At 42.7% G+C, this 18,049-nt stretch overlaps 1 protein-coding gene across 1 annotated transcript; it reads right to left on the bottom strand.

The window, feature by feature from the left end:
* Positions 1-5,370: 5,370 nt before the first annotated feature.
* Positions 5,371-16,960, bottom strand: LOC147899132 (pyruvate kinase, cytosolic isozyme-like). Its single transcript, XM_087377924.1, has 3 exons — positions 16,354-16,960; positions 13,414-13,875; positions 5,371-6,223 (listed from the first exon to the last, which is right to left on the bottom strand). The coding sequence occupies exons 1-3, from the start codon at positions 16,612-16,614 to the stop codon at positions 5,411-5,413; spliced, it is 1,536 nt and encodes a 511-aa protein (XP_087234050.1). The 5' UTR covers positions 16,615-16,960; the 3' UTR covers positions 5,371-5,410.
* Between the last annotated feature and the right edge of the window lie 1,089 nt (positions 16,961-18,049).

Here is an 18,049-nt window from a genome sequence, read left to right as displayed (position 1 = left end):
CCAAGAGAAGCATCAATACCCCATGATTGGGGTATGTAAAAGATCACCACCCAGAATAGAGATACTGTATTCAAAATAATTTGGAAACAAGAGAAATCAAACTCACTATACCCAAGAATAATGATGACACCACTTCTTGCACAACCACTAACCATGTATCCCTTTTAGCAATGAAAGATCTCAAACCAACACAACATAATATGCTAAGTGGCATCAACAATTGAATACATACATTGGCAGTAATTGATAATTGCAAGACAACCCATCCAATGTTGCCAGATGTAGATGCTCAAATTAGACGACTAGAACAATCAATCCAAGATAAGGAATCAGAAGTAGAAATATACATGGCAAGCATGGAATGGGATAATGACCCAAAAGAGGCCATAATCAATAGATTGGTTTAGATTTTGACTACATATTTAGAAAAAATAGAAGGGATAATGCCATATTATAACAAAAAATGATAGGCAATAAAGAAGGAAAGTGTGCAACACCAAAACCCTAAGGCAGAACACTTTAATAAATTTGAAAGAATGCCGACCAGGATAGTGGAGTTGTACTTGACAAAAACCCATATAGGCACCTAAAACACCAAATGTTCAAAGGGGTTGAAGGAGCATGCATGGCAGAGGAACCATTCCTTGGGAACTCGCTCCCATAGACCATTACTAGGGAACTAACTCCCATATACCATTACTTGGGAACCAATACTTGGGAACTAGCTCCCATAGACCATCCATCAAACGGCTCACAAAGTAAGAAGTTTTAGGAGTTCAAATCCAATGTGAGAATGGGGTTGAAACAAAAGATTGTATAAAAAAAGAAGATCTGCGTACCACGAAAGCAACAGGTGGACAACCCATGGTGAGGCATTGTATGCTCCTTGATCCTTCAACTCCTTGTTGCTTTTATCTGCCGCCAATGGTGAGGCACAAGTCTCCCTTGACTCTTGTCCTCCTTGCTTTGATAGACAGCCTTTTGTGAACCTTTGTCATAGGTGTCTTTAGACCTGCTTGCTATTGTTTGTGCAGCCTGTACTGAGGCTCTAGCATAACCGAAACATTGAATGAATAAATTGCCACCTATATATGGATAGTATGCAATTAAAGTCAACTGACTCATATTGAAGAATCACCTAACCAGATTTGTGGACACAAGTCTACCCTTTGACATGTGCCTGATTGCCAGATGGCAACTATATAGTTTCTACAATTTTTTTTCTAGTTGTCCTACTTGCTGTGACTTGCAAATCTACTCTAATTTTCACCTCTTCTTTGTGCAAGCACCTAGCATTGTCTATGGATACAATCTGTGTGGCTCTATGCACCTGTATAGCCTCTAGTCTGCCCTAATGACCACACCATTTCCATGTGGCAATCAAGGGGACTGCACACAAGCCCATCCTTCTCAGTGATGTACATACTACCCAAATGGAAACCTACATTTTGCCAAGTGGCAACCTTACACATTTCCTCAAACCTACCCATGTGGTGGTACATTTCTCTCCCCATATGGCATCTCCGATATGTTGTTGGTCTACCTACCCTATGTCCTCCTTTGGGAGCTCACAGGTGGGGAAGTGACCCCTAAAATGCATCCCTGTGCAATTGATGTTAGCTTTGCTCCCAGACCACCAACCTGAGCAAACATTGTTGTCCTTCACCTTAACAAAGGTCAGTGGTCTCTTTAACTAATCAAATCATCTCTCAATGCCAAAGATACACATAGGTACACAAGGTTAGCATACCGAACCTCAACAACACTCAAAGTTATCACCAAGGAGATCTCCCCTGTTTTAGTTACCACATTGACTATTGGCTTTGAGTCCTCTAACTCTTGATTGGATTCCTTCCTCTCTTCTGGTCAACCTTTTTCTTTCTATAGTCCTTTGCAAAATGTCCTAACTGTCATAGAGGCATTTCCTCTTTGTCTTGCTTCCCCTTTTGATGAAGAGTCCTCCTCATTATCAAGCTTGACATCCCTCTTTTTTGTTGTTGTTAGGCTTGCCGTTGTCGAACTTGCCCTTGCTCTTGTCTTATACAACATAGGCTTTCTCGTTGATTATGTCATACTTTCTCTCCTAAGCTTCTTCTTGTAGAAGAAGAGGCACTCGCTCCTCAAAAATAATCGATGCCAAACTTGTCTTGCAACCATTGTTGTTACAAACCCTTTATAATTCCCATAGAGCATGATAGAAACAAAGGCCTAGCACTTTGCAACAATGAATCCACCTATTGACAGCTGGTCCCTCACCAACTTCATTTTGGTGATGTACATCCTCATGCTATAAAGTTTCATTTGTAGATTGAGGATTCTAGCCATGTTGATCTCAAACATACCTTTCAGCATGGTCCATACTGAAAACACCATGCCTGTCAGTTGAATGTGAAGGAGGACCAGTTTTGTAGCCATGCCAAGAATTATGGACATGGCCTCTACATCTAGCAGGACCCACTCTTTGACAGCATCTAGATCAATTGGTGTCACCATTTCCCTAGCTGCATTTTCATATCTTGTAAACTTGATGCACTCCCATCTTGTAATCTGCTAGATCATCCAAACCATCATGTGGCTCCATAACTTCATCTTCCAAAGATGGTACTGCTTACATTATCTTTGAAACTTCTTGAAACTAAAGATATCCTAAAGAAACCATGTCATCTCTTAACTCCCTCATGAGAATAAGGACATATCCCTATTGACCCTACATACGAAGCCTCGAAAATATTTTCATTGGTGAGAAGAAATGGATTTGGGGTGCTGCTGCTTGTTCCTTTTGCTTTACCCATCATGTGCCATTGCTCCTTATGTGAGAAGGCCATCTTTAACAAGCAGACAATTCGGAGGAGGTGTAGGTCTAAGGACACAAACCCACTCTTGTTCGTAAGGTAACATTGTTTTGAGGGGACCCTCTTGGGTGGGACTCGAAAGATGTATTAGGGTTTGCCAAAGTTCTATAGTTATTTGCATGCTCTCACACTAACTACAAAGCCACTAACTTTTTTATTTAAAAAAACTATGATTTAAAACTGAAAGATAAGTCAACGTTATTTTTCCTTGAAGGTTTTACGAATGATACATGCAAAGTTTTGATGCTAACTTTCTGGGGGTTTTTTTTGCTTTACTTTATAAACAGATCCAGTAGACGACAATCTCTTCATCAACAGGCATAAAGCCTACCAAGCTGACATAAAGCCTTTTCAACAAGGAAACGAATTTTTTTAAACAAGTGAAACTACTTTTCTGACACACGATTTTTCGGATAGCAATTTTTTTTCAAGCAACGGCTTCAGCAATTAACAAGCAAATCAGCTTTAGTGTCTTGCTCACAAACGAACACGCGATACCTAGATAAGCGACCGAAAAGCTTGAAGTGACTTGAAGACTTGTAGCTAGAGAAAGCCAAGGCAATCGTTCTAGTGAGAGCTCAAGCATGAAAAGAGAGCGGAGCCCCTGAATTGATTTATAGCCATGTTGGAGGGAGGTAAAAAGCACACACAAGCTAAAAGCTGAAAAGCCAACAACCATCTAAAAGTAAAGGCTAAGAATTTTGAAAATTCCTTAAAAACTAAGAATAATCACATAACTCCCACTCAACTCAATCCTAAAGCACCATCTCTAGGAGAGCCAGTGCTAATAAACCGAAAGAAATTGGCCACCACAACTCCAATTATGGAAATAGCATCTTGAGATGATCCCTTCACAGTTATCATAGATGAAGGAAGAAGATAGACCAATAGCAGAAAGTTGAATGACGCCCAAAAAAACTATTCCCTCATTCTGTTGAAATTCAAAGCACACACAACCCAAAATGAACACCCAACATATCACATGAAATATTGAAGGCGACATAAAGTGCTCAGGATGACCTCGGAGTATGTTTGCCACTTACGACAACGCTTAACACAAGACACAGGACTGACAAGTCAGCTGAGAAACAGATGTTTACTGCATACGCCAAGCAACTGAGCAAAAGACCACAAAGCTCAACAGCTCCACTCTCATCAGAAATATTTGAAGCAGCAGCTCCTCATAGCCGCGACACCTGTAAAGAGACCTCGCGAAGGCTCCTCCAATGTTGGGTAACGTTAGAATTTTAGGTGGCTTCTACAACGCCACATGGAAGTTTCCCATGCAGCTCTCTGCATATTCTGCGTCAGTTCGAGACAGCTCCATGAGAGTTGGAAGCCTGCAACCTGGAGACGCCTCGATGCTTGGCAACAACTGCATGACGTGATTGGCCTGCAGCACTGGCATTGATTGCCTCTTGGAACCAGATGAAGCTGTACCTGTCGATTCACTAATCTATATATCTTGGTGTTGCTTCTTCTAGTGTGGAAGTGCTGCATGTGTTGCGTACTCGTATGTGGCAATTATTTTTTGACTGTGTGTCAGTCGTACCATTTTGACAGTTTGGCTGTAGGTGTGTTGAGAGCTTTTGTGGCTTAATATCTAGTTTTTTACGTGTTTTGTAAGCCTCCCCGGATAATTGGAGGTCTTTAGTCCTTAATAAAATAGTCGTGGACTTTGGTGCCCCGTGGTCACAGGGAATCCATGCACACTAGCCACATCCCTTGGCTATGTTGAAGCTCCAAAAGCCACTCTAATCAACTTACTGGTTTCTCACCCCTTAGTCACACGAAATGTCATAGAAGATATCACCCAATATATTGGTGCCCTCTTTCTATCAGAAGTTCCCCCTCCTCAAAGAAAGGTCTCACACACACAGTTTTTCTCTGATGGCAATCAGTACGGTGTAAGCTGGGTAAGCTGTCTGTAGAATGATGAGGTGTTAACAACATCCAACTATCTATTATCTTGAATAGAAAAAGTCTTAAAGCAATACATTGCTAGGAAAATATCAACTGCTTGTGTGGTGCTCAGTCTTAGTACACAGTGCCATGAAACTAACGTGATATTGGACCCAAGATAACTCAACTTTATTCATGAACGACAAAAGGAATAAATTTCTCAACACAATTCTACTGAATATGATTGTCTAATATGAGCTTCACGACATAAGAAAGATCAAAAAACTCATGTGGGTGTAATTTCCACACCCCCACATGTTGCCGCAAACAAAATCTTGCAAAAGTTTGTAAAGCCACACTTTAATAAAACCTTAGTGCACTCCTTACATGAATTCTAACAAAGTATCATTGCAGGAAATTAATGACTCACTTATATATATGCACTTATGAAGCCTTCAGAACCGCAAAAATCTACCTACTGTTTTGTAAGGTCCATAAAAATTGCAGACAAGAGTACTGCAGCTATCACAGCAACAGCCAGTCCAGAGCTCATAGACATCTATCTCTGCAAAATTTTTAAGTCTACCATTGCACCTCACGTGTAACAGCTTGACTCTCAGAAACATGTCCGTTGAGATTATGGGATATCAGTCGTGTCACTTAACTTCCATAATCTTGATTACCGAAGCCAATCCAATCCGATGAAGGGCCACAACTGCATCACCTTTGTTGCAAAGCCTCTTCGCAGTAGCTGCCTTAAGTGCTGCATCAAGAATTGAATCAGTAGATTCTGTATCGGTGGCCTTTGCAGATCCCTCACCAAGCATTGGTATCATCCCTCTATAAACAAGGCTATGCCTCGCAGGTGACTCTTCACTGCATGACCATGTTAAGTTGTCAGTTGTCAAGACTGGCACTGCCACGGTTAATATTGGAACTGATGGACGATATTTAGCCACCAGCTTCGCCGTTGTCCCCCCTCTTGTGAGGACCACAATGAGGGCAGCCCTGACCTTATTTGCTGTCCGTACTGCAGATGAAGCAAGACTCTCAAGTGGGCTCATTGGAAGTGGCACTGACCTCATAACCTCTTTGAAAATTGCATCATAGTCAAGGGACCATTCAGCTTCCAAACATATACGAGCCATAGTCTGCACTGCCAGCTCAGGATAAGCCCCTGCAGCACTCTCCCCACTAAGCATCACAGCATCAGTTCCATCCAGCACAGCATTGGCTACATCAGTAGCTTCTGCACGTGTCGGACGAGGGGACTTGATCATGGACTCAAGCATCTGGGTGGCAGTGACTACAGGCTTTCCTAATGCATTACATTTGTATATCATCATCTTCTGTGCCAAGAAGATCTTCTCAACAGGTATTTCCATGCCTAGATCACCGCGAGCCACCATAATTGCATCTGACTCTCTAAGGATCTCATCAAAATTCACCAGACCCTCCTGATTTTCTATCTGCGCATACTCATTAGACACATCACCAATTAGGCAGCAAAAACAATTTCGAAGAAAATTTAAAAAAAACAGTGGATAACAAAACAAATTACTAACACAGCTTCAAACTCACCACCCATTGACTGTCAGGGAGGACATGAACACCTCTCTCTCTCTCTCTCTCTCTCTCTCTCTCTCTCTCTCTCTCTCTCTATCTATCTATCTATCTATCTATCTATCTATCTATCCATCTATCTATCTAGAGAGAGAGAGAGAGAGAGAGAGAGAGAGAGAACATATTGGAACATAGAGAATTGACAGATGGTGCAGAGGACACCAGCCAATAGGCATCCTTGCCATGCTTGCGAAGCCATCTCCAAGAAACCAAAAACGATCAAAATCTTTAGGAAGGGGCCACATGGAGCAAATCACGAATTCCAGCTTTTTCGGTGCCCATCCTTGTGAACAACGAAATTCAGCCAACGTTTACTGGTTGAAAGCTCCAGCTTTTAGAGCTGCCCCTAGTCTATAAACAGTAGAGCTTCATATGAATTCATGTTGTATAAGATTGATGCTCCTCTATGAGCGAGTTTGTAAACAAATTTTCAATTGCAATAAAGACCTTCAAGGGGGCGGGGGGGGGGGGGCAGCTGTTATTTCTGCCCCTCTCTCTCTCTCTCTCTCAATTTGAATTTATGTGATTTTCTAGTCATGTACAAAATTCTTGCAGCGCAAATCAATTAGGGTTTCTAGAGAGGAAAACAGAAATTATGCACAGCAAATATACCTGTCATTGACAAGGGCTCCAAACACATCCATATCTACCAGACAAGTTCACACCACTTGAGATGTAAGATGGGCTGCTAACGATTTAGTTGGACAAGAGTCGAATCTTTGCAAAAAACAGGCTTTTTCTATTTTGTACTGAGGACATTAAGCACACCTTCTAGAGTGTACAGCCTATACACGTGTACAAGATAGATTCCACTCATCTTGGATGGCCAAAACAACATGTCATGTTCCTCTTACAGTAGGAATCTTGGATAGCCAAAACACCCTTGTCCATGTTAGAAACATGGTGGAGAGAGAGAGAGAGAGAAGGTTAGGGTGCGAGGAAATGATACTCAAATGAAGACATGAGGAAGGACTTCATTCATTCATCAAGTATGACATGACAAGTGAAGTACAAGCCTTTATATAGGCTACACGCTTGCACCAAGTGCATGGGATAAGTCCCATAACTGCTAGTACTGAAGGGGGGTCTTTGAGATATCAGAGACCCAACATGCAAGGAGAAGACCAATCCCCCTTCCACCGCCATACTGAAAAGAGCAAGTCCAACTATCCAAAACCTCCCGTGTGATGACTTCTCGATCAGCTTGCGACCAGCAAGGGCAAGCCATCACTCGTCACCCCCCCCCCCCCCCTCTCCCCAACCTAAGTTAGTGTAGAAGATACCAACGTCTGAATTCCCTTCAGATATCGGAGAACTCGTAACCCCACTGTCCAATGTGATTGGTAAGGTTACTGAGAGAACCTGCTGAAAGACCCAACTGCAAACCTGTAGTAGACTTCTCGGTCAGCTTGCGACCAGCAAGGGCAAACCGTCACTCGGCACTCCCACTAGGTATAGGCCCACAGACAGGCACTGAGAGGGGTGTAGAAATAGGGCAGCACCGCGCCTATCGCGAGCCCCATCAAGGGACATTAGGCTTGCCCGCAAGTATTTTGTATAGGGACAGCAAGCAAGATGCACCCTTGGTTGCCCGCACTAGAGAGAAACAAAAACAGATGCATGGCAATTTACTTGAGCTGAATGTTGCTTCCATTGCCACTGCTTGTAATGAGGAGCCTCTATGTCACAAAGATGCATTTGAAAGTCCTGAATGGATGCAGGCCATCAGAGCTGAACTAGATTCCATTCAAGCAAATGGCACATGGGACTTGTGTGATTTGCCTGTAGGCAAGTGTGCCATCAGTGCAAAGTAGGTTTACAAAAGCACAAAGCTGATGGCAGTGTTGATCGCTACAAAGCTTTGCTTGTTGCGAAAGGTTATGCCAAGCAACATGGTATTGACGTTGAAAAGACATTTGCTCCCGTTTTGCTGTGTCATTGCTCTTGCATCTCACAAGCATTGGGAGGTCCATCAATTGGACATCAAGGCTGCCTTCCTTCACGGGGATTTAGTGGAGAGGTCTATGTCACTCAGCCTAAAGGATTTGAACTTCCAGGGTCTGAAACTAAGGTATGCCGGCTTAAAAAGGCTCTTTATGGTTTGAAGCAGGCACCACCGGCATGGTATTGTGTTTGTGTGTGTGTTGTAAAGGCACATCGAGTGCTATGATGTGTCTAGTGTGTGACCTAAGTGCCAAGATACATTCTTTTTTGCTGTGCCTTGGGTTTCACAACAGCCCTACGGAGGATATTATTTATGTCCGGAAGAGTGAAGCAGAATTTCTGATTTTGATTCTATATGTGGATGACACGCTTTATCACTGGGCAAAACTTGCATAAAATTGCAGATTTCAAGGCAGCTTTGCAAAAATCTTTTGCCATGACAGATATAGACCAGTTGCACTATTACTTGGGCATCTAGTTTGCATATGTTAAAGGGGGTATAATGATGAGTCCGTCCTAGTACATTGGACAGCTCTTAGACCGCTTCAAGTTTCAAGATTACAAGCTAGTTTCTACACCATTGGAGCCTGGCTTTCGTTTCTCCTCAAAAGGATGGGAGTGCACCGTTTGATGCCATCCTTTATCAACGGGTTGTGGGCTGCCTTATTTATTTATGTCATACCCGGCCTGATCTTCAGTATGCCGTCCCTCAGTTGAGCAGGTACATGCACATACCTAGTACACAGCATTGGCTAGTAGTGAAGCGGGTCTTCCATTACTTGAAGGCCACACGGGTCTTCCATTACTTGAAGGCCACACAAAATTTGGGACTGTTCTATTGTGATGAATCTCCACTGGTCTTACATGCTTTCACGGACAGTGACTGAGCAGGTTGTTATGACACGAGAGTGTCCCACAGTGGCAACTATTTCATGCTTGGATGCTCATGCATTTCATGGTTCAGCAAGAAGCAGCCTACAGTTACTAATTCCAGTTGTGAAGCTGAATACAGGGCAGCCTTCACAGCTACAATAGTGTGTGTCTCGCTCTATAAGCTACTCGCAGATCTTGACATTAGCCAACCAGCTTCTACTACGATGCTTTGGCTACTACGAGAAACCCAGTGTTTCATGCACGCACAAAGCGCATTGAGGTTCATTATCATTATGTTCGAGAGCGGCAGTCAGCTAGAGAAATACACATATCCTATGTTCCCACGGAGGACAACTTATTAGATCACTTCACGAAGGCTATACCACGGCCCTAGTTTGAGGCTTTTTCGCATGCCTTACACTTGGCATCATTTATTACATGATGTTGATCTCCCTGTACTATCATAGGTTGCTATCCATTTTAGACGAATATATGCAGCCATGATATTGTTTCCAGGTATACCTGCTATGTATCCAAGATACTTCAGCCATGCCATGGAGGGGGGTTTGTTAGCAGTTAGCCTTGGTATGGCCTTGTAGGCTAGTCTTAGGACTCAGTCAACCCTTAGGTTGACTTCACTGGTACTTCAAGTCATATAGGCCACCCCTTTGTACTCTCTCATTATCCATTTGAAAGTACTCACGTTTGCTTCAGCTTGTTGTTTGCTCCCTTGCATTCCTCTCTGTTTCCCGCACCCAGCACACATAGCATTTCAAGAGATCTAACATCGTGGAATTTGCAATCTCACTTGGACCGTCTAACAGGGGTGAAAAGAGGAAGGAAAAAAACTAACTTTGTCCCATGTTGTCAAATAAAGCTCTCCAAAACAAAATAGTCATTTGGGAGTCTTTGTCACTTACAATTGACTTAGGCAACCCATGGTGCTTGGAGATTTATACCATATACAATTTTACCATGTGATAAAGAGAATAAAGTGAACTTGTTTACAAAATCTGTCAATGATAGTCCAAATCCGGTAGATCAAAGATGAAATCCATGGCTATACTTTCCCATGGGGCTTGAGAAATTGGAAGTGGCATCAACAGCCCAGTTTTAACTTTTGGCAAGGAAGGCATTCCGTCACAAATTTGTGGACGTCCTTCCACATACCTGGCCAAAAGTACCACCTTTCAATAGCTTGGGTTGTGGTATAGATACCTCAATGTCTTGCATGAGGCGGTGCATGAGATTCCTCCATTACTTTCATTCGCATATCATGGGTCACACAAATAATCATCCTTCACGATGATATCCATCCTTGAGAGAATATTGGCTTGTCGATTGGCCTTGCTGAATATATTCCATGATCTTTCCCAAAGTCTCAGTCTTGTAAATAGTGCTCTTTCATGTTTTCAAGGTCCCTATGATGAGCAATGGTGACAATTTTTTTTTTTCCGCAAAAAGGCAATGGTGACAATATTTGCTAGGGGCCTCCTAGAAAAGGCACCTGCTACACAATTCTATGCTTCTGGAGTATGGACAATCTGAAAATGGAATATCGACAAAAAGTTTGCCAATTTGAAGAGTTTTTCTGAGAGCTTGGTTTGGGTCAAAAAGTACCTGAGACTTTGGCAATCTGTCTTAACAATGAAATTAGCCCCCAAAAAAAAGTGTTTCCAGATTGTCAGAACATAAATTACAGCGCACATCTCTTTCTCATATGTCCCCATATGTCTCTCCGCATCTTGCAATCTCCTACTTTCGTAGGTAACCACATATCCATTTTGATGTAGAGCAGCTACAACACACTCTCCACAAGCATCACAACCCACATCAAAGGGCTGGTATAAATCGGAACATAAAGAATTGGTCTTGTGGTTAACTTCTCCTTGAGAATATTGAAAGCTATCCTTTGTCGCTCTCTCAATGGAATACTGCAAATTTCTTGGTCAAGTCATGTAACAAGGCTGTATAACAGCGAAGTGTCTGATGAACCTCATGTAGTATGAACATAGCCCTTAAAAACTATGCATTGTTTGCAACTCGGGCCATTCCTACATGGCTTTGATCTTTGATCTGATGATAGCCACTCTTCAAGTGAATCCTACTGAGAATAGGGGCTCCTTTTAATCGATCTAACACATCATCAATGCATGGAATCGAAAACCTATTCTTGACCGTCATCATTGTTGAGGACTTGAGAGTCCACACACTTTCTACATGACCAATCTTTCTTCTAATAACACAGTCGAGCAAAAGGAGAGGAACTAGGTCAAATTAGTCCTTTGGAAAGCAAATCCAATACCCAAGCCATGATCTCCTCGGCCTGAGCTGCACTCACTCCATAAGGTGGTCAATTAAGAGGCTCATTCCTTGGAATTAGCTCAATGGCGTGGTCCTCTAGAGTCTTTGAAAGTATCCAGAAACTGATTTTTTCTTGGTCTGGAGAGTCCAGCTCAACTTTTATTTCATTCTCTTTTTCTAACATAAATCATGTAAGTTGAAATGGAAGACTTGTAATTTTCCAACGGAAATGTTGGATACAACAGGAGTAGTCCCTCCTTTTCCCTTAGCAACAGTATGATGTTCTCTTCATCTATGATTAAAAACAAGTGTCTTTTCAACATCTTGAGATGAACTTCTTTCAGATAGAACTAAGGCATTCCCAAAACTACATCATTTTGTTCCAAAGGTGAAACCATAAAGTCCTCGTGATCCACATAATCTTGAATATGGATCCTAAGGTTTCCAATGAGCGGTGTCACTGGTATTGACTGTCCCCCGAAAGATCTGTCAAGTATCAAGGGATTGCCCTAGCTCTTTGATCTTAATTCCTAACCGCACGGCTAGGTCATGAGAAATAAAGTTCTGTTACTCCAACATCGAACAAAATCAAAACGTTCTGACCTTTGACTTTACCCCACAAAAGACAGTTCTCTGGCCTTTGGATTGGCCACTCCCCCTAGTACATTCAGGACTGCACCCACCAAAAGCTTTAACGGTTCTCTTGGCTTTTCCTAGTCCTTTGAATTCTTGGATCTTTCAGGACAGTCATCTGCCAAGTGTCCTGCTGTCCCGCATCCAAAACACTTTCCCTCTTTTCAGAAGGTCTCGATCTGTTCTGAGGAAAATTTTGACTTTCCTTTATAAGGCTTTCGTTCATCCCTCGGCTTCTATATACCTAGATGAATCCAGGAACATTCCCAAACTCATCCTCTAAAAACACAACCTAAATCTAAATCTAGCTGATAGGGCAATGCACCATTTAAGATAGAAAGAATTATCACAATACCAGCAGGCCGCAACTTGGACGAAAACTTCACAAGGTGAAATTTGCATGTCCGCTAATACGGCAGAAGCACTCAAAGCCCATTTGACTTTGTGCAGACCGTCTTGATTGTATCTCCATTCTTGCTTTTTAATGATGCCCATAGTAAATCTTCTTTCATCAACTCGACTATTGAAGCTGAATGCATCATATCTCAAAGTTTAGCCTTAACATCAATACTCACTTAGGTGTGAATACTAGGTTGTAAACCAGCCCTTGCTTCCGAAGCTGAGTCTTTTCAGAAACATCTTTGAAGGCGGTAATCTGAAGATAAGCTGACCAAAAAGGTTGGTGGCAGTCTACCAAACATGTGCAAGCAATTTCCTGGTGTGTTGCTAAACATAGAAGCCCGCACATACAAATTACCTCAAATTGAGAATCTTCGAAAGTTTTGAACACTTGTAAAGAGCCATTCATCCCATAAGTTACTCACCCACTAAGTCTCCAATACGTATTTGCATTAGAAAAGGGCCACGAAACTTTGATAGGAATCACTTACAAAATCAAATGCCACAGAAATGTTGATTCAACAGCCCAACCACAAAGGGAAAAAATCTGTAAGACCTTTATGCAAAACACTACGTTCCCAACTGCATTTCCCGTATATTTTTGGCATATGCTCAAACTGGCTTAGACACTTAAACTTCCAAGCACGGGTTCACATATGACACAAGTTATGGCCATTTAAGAAAAGAATAATAATTTCTGCTATGGACAGAGATCACACTGCACAGACATGATTCCAGGACCAGATAGCATGAAGGCTGCCATAAAAGTCTACGAGCAATTAGGTAATACCCCCAAAAACTAAAATCAACACATTCAAACCTAAATAAAACATTTGGCGTAAACAAGCATATAAAAAAGGGCAAACGTAGGAAAGATTTGTACCTTTGACATGAGATATATACTCTTTGCATTCTTGCCAAGTAAATTCCGAACAGAAACAAGGTCTGAACCTTTCCGAACAAAAGAAAGGGCGATGATATCTATCTTGTTTGGCACACCCCAATTCGAAATATCATCCACATCTTTATCCGTTAGAGTGGGAAGATCGACAACTACCCCAGGTAAATTGACATTCTTTCTCTCACCCAATACTGCTGTATTCTCACATCTGACCTTTACAGTCCCGGTATCAGTGTCACATGACAAAACAGAAAGAGAAATTGAGCCATCAGCACATAAAATAGTACTTCCTGGCCTCACGTCATGTGCTAACTTCTTGTAGCTCATAGTTATCATTTTGGAGTTGCCCTTCAGGCTGTAATCAGTGGAGATAGTTAACTCTTGACCCTCAAATAGTTGCACAGGCTTACCATCCTCCAAAAATCCAGTCCGAATTTCAGGACCCTGCAATCAAGAGCCCATAGCACAATACCGGGAGTCAAAAAATAGCTTATGAATTAATGATGGCATCTTGAACTTCATGAAACCGAGAGCTCAACTTTGCTAGAATAACTCCTGTGGCATCCACAGCACAGCATAAACATACTTTCTCCATTTACAAAAACATTCACAAAGATACCACAGAAATCAACACTTGCCCTGGGACTGAAAGAAATCACTGTCTTCATATTACAGATAGGTCAATGAAACTAAGCCTCGCTATTTTTTGTGCCAGTAATACCATGGACCAGAATTGCTAAATTGTTTCATGGGAACATCCAAGAGTATGGCATTGCCATCAGAGTTTTCCTGTAATGTTGCAAGATCTGCAATGAATGCTGCTTCAGGCACCACACAAAAAAATCCTGTCACATTTTTAGACTGTGGTTTGAAGACAGGATCTACTTAGTTCAAGACTGCACATATAGAATGTTTGCGTCACAAAGAGAAGAACTACTTTCCAATGTAGGGCATATGTCACACTGACTTGTGCCTGGGTTCAGGCAGAGTTTTTACTGTAAATAGATCTTTGGAGTGATGTGGTCAAACATGTCACACAATGTCAACCATGCCAATGCATCCTTATAAACTTCCAGCACTATTGTTGCAGCCATTGCCCTATCCAAGAGTGCTCTGTTAGCCTTAGGCGCCTCACCATCAAAGACAAAAGGGCAAAAATCTCAAGCAAGTATCCTTATATGGTGCAGACATGTGGCAGCCAACTATTCAACCTTCTTGAGTAGCTTTCATGCATAATACAGGGCTCATGAGCAGAGAGCCTAGCCTGCCTGTCAGAAGAGGCCTGAGCTGTCCAGTGGAACTACCAACTTGTGTGGAGCTGCTGACCTGCTGTGTGGTGGTGAATTTCTTCTTTAGGGTTCACTTTCTTCATATGTAAGTAGTCCTGTTAGTAGAGTCATTCCCATGATTTATGGTGTTGAGAGCTCAGCTCTTTTATAAGCTTGTAAACGCACAATAAGATTGGTAGATTTGAGCGCCATCTTAATGATGAGTTCTTAAATCTGTTATTGCGTCCGCTCATAATTTTATATTTGTGCATTTGTGCTTTGAGAGAAGAGATTGCCCTCTACAGATGACGGAGGAAGGGAGTTGTTTGACAAGCTCAGTAAGCAAGCCAATTTCATCCCCACCTTCCCCAACCTAAGCAAGACTTGGTATTTCATATTTGAAGTTAGCACGTTACGAGCAATGAGGCGTAGCCTGCTCAACCATGTCAGCCAGGCCAGCCAAATATGTGAGCCCAACCAGACGGGCTATGTCGACGAGGCATAGTAAGACCAACCGATGATGGCCTAGGAAGCCTCCTACTTGGTACGCTGACAGCATTGTTGCCTATCAACCGAATGATATGCAGTACTCTCTGCAGGCGTCTGGTAGCTTATCTACTCTGGCTGTTTCTGGTACCACTTGAAGCTCTCTCCATGGCTGTCGCAAGGTTCTTGACAGGCCCTCTCAATTAATGAAGACATATATGAGAATTTGCTTCTATGGAAGGATAGATTTGCCTCCTGAAAGGGCAACTAACATTACACCCCTACAACATTTACCGAGGACGAGTAATTATCAGATGGACCTGCCACCTCCAGACTGGTGCAGCCAGGTTGACAGGCCTGGTCTGCTCAACCATCTCAGCCTGTCTAGCTAAGCCAGTTAGCCCAACCGGATGAGTTTGATCGGCATGGGCTAGTACGCCACCTACTTGGTTCTCAGTTCCTGGGAACATTGACGCCATTGTTGCCTGCCAACTGAATGGACTGTTGTAGGTTAAAATCCGTTCATAGATTGTTGCCTTGTAAGGCTATCTATACGGAACGTAGTGCAACTGAACGCGTCTATCACACCAAAGAAACAAGCGGACTACGACAAATAGATTCCTGAAGAGTTGCGAATGCAACGGCACTCCACAAAAAACTGCTACATTCTGATCACCCCGTCGCCAGTGACCATCGTTCAGCGTCGAAACCAAACAGCTCTAAAAAGATATCGGCTAGCATCACGAATGCAAAACCTCGTCACTAGTCTCACCTATAACCAAAAATCGTGGACCATGTGACTCAAATAAATTAGGTGAACAGATCAAAGGGTCAACAAAAATTGTGACTCCATTAACGTAACAAACCAAACAGGATCTCGTACAGAGCTTCAAAACATTGATTCAAAACACATCATCAAAACACGGCGTATTGGAAGAGCTGTAAGCTGGGGTCCCCTTGAAACTTGAAATGGGCCAAAATCACCGCAAGCAGTTGTATGAACTCATCGGAAATGAGCTCACCTTTCAATAAGCGATCGTCCCACGCTCTACACTACACACAGCAGGCTTAAACTACCAGCGCCGACCAAAAGCAGCGCGGAGAAATCAACGTAAAAACATCAGAGCAAACACGACACGAAAATCGCGTGCAGGGTTCCGATGCCCACCTTGGTGTCGAGCATAACCGCGCACATAATCTGAGTGTTCTGTTGGGCAATCCTGAGATTGTCCAAAGTCTCCTGATGATATTCGTGCGATCCGTGAGAAAAATTGAACCTTGCGACGCTCATGCCAGCCTGCAGCAAGCGCTCGATGATAGGCACATCTCTGGACTTAGGACCAAGAGTACAGATGATCTTCGTTTTGGGAAAACCTCCAGCATGTTGGGTGGCCCGATTCACCAATGCATCCATGTCCAAGGTGGCCATTTGAGAGCAAAGAGCTAAAGAGAAAGGAAAGATGCGAGAAATGAAGCAGGGGGAGGGGAGAGTGAGGACGAAAAAGGGAGCTTGGAGCCCAAAACAAGCAGAGGAGGTATGCTATTGCTGTGCAGTGATGGTTGGAGAAGTGGGGATGCACCGACTAATAGTAAAAGAAAAAGAGAAAGGTGAGATTTGAAGCAATCTACAAAGCTTTGGAGGGTGAGGAGGAAGGTGCAATGTGTGTGCAGGAAAAGGTGGGTGTGGAAGAAGAAGAGGTGGAATCTACTGGAAGAATATGCTAGGACTGATGCTGGATGGTTGGAGCTTATTCTGCACGCTTGTCACCACCAAGTCAGAGGTGTGCTTGTATCCCAGCTGAGCTCAACAGAGAAACAGACAAACAGACAGGGGTAGAAAGCTATGGAGCTCAGTACAACAGGAGACAGAGCTCTTTTGCAGGAAGGAGCACTGAAATGGGCCCCTTTTGCAAAAGAGATTTTGCATACAAAGAGGTTGGAGCTCTTGCAGAGAGAGACTTTTGCTCCTGATCAGAAACAGAGGAGCTATTGTTCCTTCAGATGGAAGCAGGTGCAGAGATTGAAGCTGTAGAACTCACATAAGATTTGAACTCACACACAAGAAGATCTGAACGATTGAAGCTATAGAACTCACATAAGATTTGAACTCACACACAAGAAGAAATGTAGCAAGCAATGATGCTTCTGATGGTGGAAATGGGTCTTAACTGTGTCTTCTTCTGCAAATATAGTTTTGCTCTTTGAAAACGTTGCTTGCAAGCAAGGATTCAAACCCCCAAATGTAGTAAACGCTCACTAAATGGGCTATAGGGACAGAGATATTTATAATATGCTGTTGCAAGGTTGTTATCAAAACTCAAATATTTCTCAACTAACCGTGGGCAACTATCTCTGGTGCCCACAATCTATGTATGTATCTGCAAGTACATCTCAGAAACATGCATGGCATTTCTCGCCCACCTTCCATCCTTTTCCATGTGTCTCTTCATTGCTCACCCCTTCACCAGCACATGCCACATCCATCCTTCTTCTTGCCCATTTAGCTATAGGTGCTTTTCAATTAAAGGTCCCTTGCTCCCCACGTTCCCTTTGACCATTTAACCGCCTTTGCCCATGGAACATTGCATGCCATGAGAGACAAAACTATATTTATGATTGCCCCACTCATGAGCGCACAGCCCTTGGCACCAGGGTTCCGGAAAAGGGGGAAAAGGGAGCCCCAGCTTTCCAACTTGTCAAATTTTCTAATTGGCTGTTTGGATTACAGGCGATTGGAATTTTAGGATCTCCAGTTTTACTGCTAGTCAATTTTCTGTTGGAATTTCTAATTTGCCGATTTGATTGCCATTCAATAGGAAACTTGCTGTTTGCGCCCTTTTTTTCCCCTCAAACACTGCTTGGCA

This window comes from Dipteris shenzhenensis, chromosome 8 (assembly GCF_047967505.1).
Source record: "Dipteris shenzhenensis isolate YYH24624 ecotype China chromosome 8, Dip_SZ_1.0, whole genome shotgun sequence".
Lineage (NCBI taxonomy): Eukaryota > Viridiplantae > Streptophyta > Polypodiopsida > Gleicheniales > Dipteridaceae > Dipteris > Dipteris shenzhenensis.
The sequence above is the reverse complement of the archived record's forward strand: the minus strand, read 5'-3'. Positions and strand labels throughout refer to the sequence as shown.

Coding starts and splice junctions, on each gene's coding strand:
- LOC147899132 (XM_087377924.1), bottom strand. CDS start 16,614: ATGGCCACCTTGGACATGGATGCATTGGTGAATCGGGCCACCCAACAT. Junction 13,876..16,353: donor CGGTTATGCTCGACACCAAG/GTGGGCATCGGA, acceptor TCTTGATTGCAG/GGTCCTGAAATTCGGACTGG. Junction 6,224..13,413: donor GTATATATCTCATGTCAAAG/GTACAAATCTTT, acceptor GAGTATGCGCAG/ATAGAAAATCAGGAGGGTCT.